Here is a 7537-nt window from a genome sequence, read left to right on the forward strand (position 1 = left end):
GAGTCACGACTCACCACTCACGAACCTCAATGGTTGGCCGAAAAATTAAAATGCAAAATCATGAGACGCATTATTGATTAATACTCCAGCCTCCAGGGACCTGTAATCAGTAATAAGTGAGAACACCTATACGCATACTACTAAATAGACTATACCACAAGTTCACATTATGCATGCATATGTGTGTGTGTGTATGTGCGCGCACGCGCGTGTGTGTGTCACCTTACTCCTTATACTTGCGCTTAGCCCAATACAAAAGATTCATGGTGAAGCCTTTATGGCCCATCCTAAGCTTCATTTGATGCCTAAGATGCTAATGACGCCCAAAATGGCCTCCAAATTAAGGCCGGGGCTCCTCGTCATTATATGGCACGGCTCTAAGCCAGAGGGGATCTAGGGCCCAAATTTGGGGCGCGAGACGGCTTTAATCTCCGCCGTCAGATCACAAAGTGAACTAGGGGTGAACTGAGGGTGAACTAAGGACGGGTAAGCTAGGGGTGGGTGAACTAGGGGCGCTTAAACTAGGGTATGATCATGTGCCATGCCAACATGGACAACGACACGCGCTAGTGTGGTGGTAGGGCATTCATGTGGCAACCGAGACGTCCCAGGTTCGACCCACACCCCGCAAGGCAGGTGAACTAGGGGTGAACTAGGGGGGTGAACTAGGAGTGAACTTTGGGTGCCATTTTTGCCCCGAGTTCAACCCTAGTTCACCCTCAGTTCACCCCCTAGTTCACTTTGTGATCCGACGGCAGAGATTAAAGCAGCCTTGCGCCCCCAAATTTGGGCCCTAGATCCCCCCTGGCCAGAGCCGTGCGATATAGTGACGAGGGCCGAGGCTCGGGCCGGGCTGCGTGCCAGTGATGTGGGTCCTTCAGGGACATGATTTGGAATGGGGCAACAAGGTGATAATAGATATCTTTGTGGGCTATATTGTACTTGCAAACTTCAAAGGTGCAGCCTGTAATAGGGAGTAAACAATGACGTGAGGCCTCGCCTCAAAGGTTAAAGTGTACTGTTGGATGCACACACTGAAATGATGTGGGTTTGCTTTTGAGCTTGAGATGAAAGAGGGATGGTGGAGCTCTGAATCCTGATGCGACTGCGACCACTAAAAAAAGAGAATTGCCTCGTGGAAAAAATGGATAGTCGATTGCTTTTCGATCACCTCCCTAGGGCCTAGGCAAGACTCTCAATTTCCAAATCATGTAGAGTCAGCTGCTGCGATGCATGGTACGTACGACGTGGAGCCCACAATCACCTTTAGCTTCATCCAATGAAGCTGCGCACATTTAAAATCAGATGGCTGTGCCCGAATCCTTTCAAGTTTCATCGCTATCTCACGCTCTCTTCTCACAACAAGCTAGACTCCAAGTGAGTGAAATGGGTTCTGGAAGCCGTCTGACTCTGCTGGTTCAGCACTCCTTCCGCAGGATCAGCAGCACAAGCACAAGCACAAGCACTGCTAGCCCTCTGCCACCGCAGCAGCAGAAACTCTACTCAGGCGCAGCAATAGGGACATGCAGCTTTGAGGCCGATCTGGCCGCATGGGCGCAGCAGCTGCAGCTGCAGATCGGCAATGGCAGCGCCCATCTCAACTGGGTGATCGACGCCTGTGCCTGCACGCTCGCCACCCACTCCTCCCTTGCCTCGCTCCTTATCCATACCCCCTCATCTACACAGGAACATCCTTCTCTAGATCCCTATGCACAGCTCAACTCACAGTTAGCAGCTATACCTCGAGAGCGCGCAGACGAGGTGCTGAGCTTTCTCGACGTCTGCACCTCCCTCCAGCACATGGCTGAGGACGCTGAGCGCCAGCTAGGCCGGCTGCAGTGGGCGCTGCGCATCACGGGCCAGGCCCTGCGGATGCCTCACATGACACGCGCCAAGATACAGGCAGCCGCCCATCGGCTCAGATCGGCCTGCCATCAGCTGGACGTCAATGCCAGCAAGCATTCCAGGGACGCAGCGCACGCTGCCCTCAAGCGATCAGTGCACGCAGCAGCCCCTGCATTAAGCTCTCAACTGTCCTCGACTGTTGTCATGTTCTCTAAACTCTCTCTCTTGCAAAAGTATTTTTCATGCCAAGTTAACTAAGTACCATGTTTATGTTGCTATCATCAATTAAGTTCACCCGCTGTACTCACAAATTAACCTCACAAGAGTGCTTTATCTAATTTCTTAATTCCGCTACTTTCAAAGTTCTTAGGCCATTTCCATTACAGCATGCATCTTCTTCTTGCCTTTTTCACCAAAATTCCTAGAGAAGTTGATGCCAGCAAAAGCATTAGATACGAGAGATGATCTACAACTCACAAAATAACCACGAGAAGTGGTTGCATTGGTTACCACCTCCAACAAAAGCCTGCTCAAGTGCATGATATTCAGCCATTTTCTTTCTTGAAAGTGACTCTTGTAATAGCAACGTGCACATGCATCAAGAAAAATATGCACAAATTATCTGTCAAAAATAACTTCACTTGCAAAAACGAGTTTTTGAATGATATCCTCGACACAAGCAAGAAAAGTATCCATGTCATCTTCCTCTTGCATAATCTTTGACTCGAGCTCTTTATACAGTAATGTAATTTTAGCCTTATTGCAACTTACATAAAGACCAATCAAAGTATCCCAAGCCTTTGTCATTGATTTTATTGATAAATGTGAGGAGTGATATTGTGTTTCACACATAATGCAATCAATGCATGCGCCTAAGCATCTTTAATATCCCAACAAGATTGCATAGTTGTAGGCAAAACCAACTCTAACAGCAACAAACATGCTAGAACCCGCAACATCCTCAATAGATCTTGTATCCATAGAAGGTGGATGTGAATCAATGTCTTGCACAACATTGTACACAAGAACATGCGTCATCAGATAAGCCCACATTGGGTAGTTCCCCCATCCAATTTGTCCTCAACACAGAGAACATCTTGAAATCATTTATGTTATTGTCAACCAATGCGATTGATTTTGTTCTACAAGCTGAACTAGCTTACTGGCAGCCAGGAATTATTCAGCTGGTCCTTTTTTTTTAGAGGACATGAAATATATTAAAGAAAATAAAATTAAATACAACTTTTCCTCACACGTGGGGAGAGAGACATCCCTTCAAAAGAAAAACAAGCTAGAGTTCTAGGCAGGCAAAAGCCATAACTAATCTCCCTCCAGAGTAGATCTTAAGCATAAGATCCTTCCAAAGATGCCATCTACGATTTTTTTGGAGAAGATGCAGGGGCCATTGGAAACATCTTGCATCTGATTGATACAAGAGATAAAGTAAGTTTCTTTAACGGTATGACAAAGGGGTTGGAGTTTTCCTCCATTTTTTGCTTGAACATTGTTTCTATCCTTTGAGACTAGCAAGCCCACGGGTACACCAGTCTCCACATATTCCAGAGTGAAATATCTATCCTAACATGTACACCCATTGTTTAGAGCACCAATTGAGGCCCCACTTCTTGTTTTAACTTCCTTTCCAGTTGCTCATCAAATTCTAGTATGCAGGAGAACTTCTTGTAGGCCTTCCAAGCATATTGTTGCAGATAGATTTCCTTGTTGTGCCTAAATTTTGAACTCATTTGTAGAAGTATCAACTTATCCAACCTGCAAACAATTTCTTCAAGACAGCCAAAAGAAATGTTGAAAAGGTTACAAATCTAGATAGGGGTTAGCCAATGCCCCCAATTTCTCCCCCTAGCTCATCTGCACCATAAGATACAACCCGCTACACTCATGTGTGCTACTAGAACTTTCCTCTTCTAATTGAATATAATTGAGGCTTTGTACAAAATATTTCGCGAGACTTGTGTTAAAAGCAAAAATATACTTTACCTTGCGCAACTCGTTTTTGTTTCACTGTCAACACTACTGAGAGAAAAAGCCATTTTTAAAACCTTGTTCCGCAAGGTGAACTAGCTAATTACTGGTAGCCAAAATTTATGCAATTGGTCTTGCTTGGTGGGTGTTTCTATAGAACATCCATATAAATTATGTGTGTGTGTGTGTGTGTGTGTGTGTGTGTGTGTGTGAGAGAGAGAGAGAGAGAGAGAGAGAGAGAGAGAGAGAGAGAGAGAGAAAGACCCTTTATCCCAAAATTTTCCTCCTTGAATATTTTTTGCACCAAGTCAAAAAGCTCAACGTGATGTAACTTAATTTGAGTTGAATGTTGTAGAAGAGAGGGGGAATGAAATTGGTTCAAGTGACAATGAGGATAATTAATTTTTTATGCATTTATAATCACTCAATGCTCTTGGTCAGGTTTGCAAACTTTGGTCAAAAGAAGTTAAAGAAATAATGGACAATCCATAGATCCAAGTAAACTTGAAAGGTCTGAAGATAGGGGAACAAAGAAGAGAGTTATCCATAACCAGAGAGAACACATGTAATTCCTTTCTTGCGATGAATTTTTTTTGTTACTACAACTTTCTCTTCAATAGAGGGGGATTATTGAAAATAATATATAATTATTATGTTAAATAAATAACAAGAGGTGCAACACCAAAATTGTGTCCACTATGAAAATCTCAAAACGTTTTACTGCATCCTTTTACTGCATTTTGTAGAGAGAGAGAGTCCAAAATGGTCCGACCAAAGAAGAGAGAGGAGGACCGGGGGGTATTTTTTTGTATTTCAAATATTACCACGGATATAGCCTCTTGTATTATCTTGATTATTGTTGCTTTAATTGCCACGCTTATTGTTGAACCGTGCTTTAATGCTTAAACATTCAAATTTTGGTGTTTCCCTCTGTTTTGCTTGTGAATAAAAATTAAAGAACATTATTTCAAATTAAAAAAATAAAATAAAAATACTAAACATGAAACAATGGCTATGTGGATAAACATGAAATTACGAAGAGGAAGCTCCATCCTAGAGTTATGCTTGCACCTCCATGTAAAGGAAGCACCATTAGAGATGAGAAGCCAAACATGGGGATACATCTTTTGTTGAGGCATGGGTATGATAGAGTGAAGTGTGCCCACATTTTACCACATTATAGCACCTATGTTAGTTTCTTCAAGCTCTATCTTTGCAATAATATGCACGTGGCCTACACTTTTGCAAAAATCTTTCTTATTCTCTTGCTTATCGTAGACATTTCTTCTTTTATTTTATTGTCTTTATTACTGCTTCTACTATCACACACTTCCCCTAAATAGCACACACATTTCACTTGAGCAGCTGTATCAATGCACTCTTTGCATATTTTGAAAGGCTTTATGTAGTGGTACCAAAGAGCTCTCTTGTCACAAAAAGGTGTTGAGCAAGGAGCACAATAAAGAAGCTCGATCTTCTTCAAAGCCTTCTTGCACTACGTACAACACAAAGCGCTAGCTTCACTTGTACCCATAACACTTCATAATAACAATGCTTCTTAGAAAAATGCAAAGCATTTGTAATTTTTCATAAATAATTGCTCCAAAAAAATATAGATATTTTGACATCAATTAAGTTAATCACACCCACTTGATTAACATAACTTAACATGTTTCAAAAGATTAGAAATAGAAGAGGTGGGGATAGAGAGAGATGAATGGACGACATGACAAAAAAAAAAATCATAACTTAAAGTATACAAAATGTTTATGAATCACCTTCCAAAAGATCTCTACAAGAAGCATCATCCAATTCTAAGCCCAGGGCTCCTAAATCAATAAAGAGAGAAATAGAATTACCATTTTTGTGGATGTGTTGGCTTCATCATCTTCGAATTAGTCATCCTCCATCTCATCATCATCGTCATCATCATCATGGCAATCATCCTCGCTAAGGCTTGCAACTATGGGACTTAAATCATCGATCTCTCTCTCCTCTGTCTCGCGCTCATCCAAAGTAGTAGGCGGGAGAGAGTCGAAGATGTTCTCTAGTTCATTAGTGGTAAAAATGGTTCTCCCCCGAGGTGTTACGGGAACTACGAATCAAAGTTTTGGTTGGTGGATTGATGGGATATATATGACCTATAGAAGAGAAGTTCAAAGTGAGTAACATTGGTATAATTAATGTTACAAGAAAATAAGGGTAAAGAAGGTAGTCACTCACTTGCTCACAATTGCATGGCAAAACTAGATTTTCATACCTCCTTGTGTAATGCATACTAGAGTCCACCATGTAGAGGCCATTCTCATGTCGTCTAGACACATTTTCAAGCCACTTGCACTTGAAGATGAAGGTATGCGAGGTTCTAAAATTAACCTTTAGTTTCCTTTCAATAGTCCCACAATACCTGGCTTCATCACCATTTGTGTCAAAGTTTCCCATGATGCCACAGTCCATGGTGGTTCGACGCTCGTCAATGTGGCATGTACGAAAGCAAGAAAAACCTATACAATATGGTCTAAGTATATGATTACTCTAACTTTGGTATGCAACCTCGTGCATACTCTCATTCTTTGTTGGTGATGTTCTCATGCTTTTTCTTCAATCATTCTCTCATGAATCCACTCGGCACTAGTGCGATCTTGGTTACATGCAAGGTGTCTAGGAACTGGGGGTGGCCTCCTGCCTCCATGCGCTTGCTTCCATGCATTAGGAGAAATATGGACTCTCCTTGGGACTTTTTGATTAGTGAAGGCTTAAGGGAGAACCAATGAGAAGGCTCTTGGGATATCACTTAGAGGGGGAGGAATGGTAGGGGTGCAGCCTAATTGTCTCCCTCTTCAATGCTTGGTTCTTAGAGAGAGGTGGTAGGTAGGCTGGGGGAGGGGGGGGGGGGGGGGGGGGGGGGGGGGGGGGGGGGGGGTAAATAGGAGGAAAGAGGTGTCATAAAAGAGGGAGGGACCCCCCAAAAAAAAAATGCGCATGCTTAAAAACCCTAAAAAATGAAAATTTTAAAAAGTTTCAAAGTTGACTCATTTGTCTCCAAAACTACCCCCAAACATAAACTAACTTAAAAAAGTCATCTTCCCCCCCAAAAATCCACTTTTCTCTCTCTCCCTCACTACTTTTCTCTCCCACACTCTCCCTCTTCTCCCTCCTCCCATTCTCTCTCTATAGTCAAGGCATCCATCAACAAAAGCTTTCCACCACTCTCTTCCTCTTTCCATATCTCCCCCTTCTCTCACACCTCCATCAACCCTCTACAGTCCCACACTCCATAGCCCACAGCTCCACTATCCTCGCTACCTCTCACTCCTCCCCTCTTTCTCTATCTCCACTGTCAAAGCCACCATAGCCACCATAGGAAGCTCGCCTCACCCTCCCCTTAGCTCCTCATTCTCTCTCCACAGTACCCACACACAATAGCCCACAGCCTTGCCGACTTCTCTCCCTCACCTTCCTCCCACCCATTTCAAATCCCTTACTAAGCCCAACTTCCCAAGCATGTCCACGCATAGACGGCCCAAAACAGAGATAGAGGATATTGTGTTGCACAACACAAAAGATTTAGAGGGATATGGATACCACAGGTATTCAAGAAGGGTGCATGGGTCTTCATGCAACCGTCACGTGCTGGACCTCATCGCGTACGATGTCGAGGCGTATTGGAACATCATTGGAAGGGCCGACTATTGGTATTCAAAGAAAC

The 7537-nt window shown here is 43.2% G+C and overlaps 1 protein-coding gene across 1 annotated transcript; it reads left to right on the forward strand.

The window, feature by feature from the left end:
• The first annotated feature begins 1305 nt into the window (after positions 1-1305).
• On the forward strand, positions 1306-4306 carry LOC147422772 (uncharacterized). Its single transcript, XM_086503090.1, has 2 exons — positions 1306-2051; positions 4270-4306. Exons 1-2 carry the CDS (start codon positions 1306-1308, stop codon positions 4304-4306), a joined length of 783 nt encoding a protein of 260 aa, XP_086359216.1.
• Positions 4307-7537: the final 3231 nt, after the last annotated feature.

The sequence above is a fragment of the Adiantum capillus-veneris genome, chromosome 27 (assembly GCF_014529385.1).
Source record: "Adiantum capillus-veneris isolate H3 chromosome 27, ASM1452938v2, whole genome shotgun sequence".
NCBI classification, from domain to species: domain Eukaryota; kingdom Viridiplantae; phylum Streptophyta; class Polypodiopsida; order Polypodiales; family Pteridaceae; genus Adiantum; species Adiantum capillus-veneris.

What these genes read in the sequence shown, in the direction of transcription:
- LOC147422772 (XM_086503090.1), top strand. Translation starts at nt 1,306, where the DNA reads ATGGCTGTGCCCGAATCCTTTCAAGTTTCATCGCTATCTCACGCTCTC. An exon ending in CTGTCCTCGACTGTTGTCAT is followed by an intron (nt 2,052 to 4,269) that starts GTTCTCTAAACT and finishes GCTCTTGGTCAG; the next exon opens with GTTTGCAAACTTTGGTCAAA.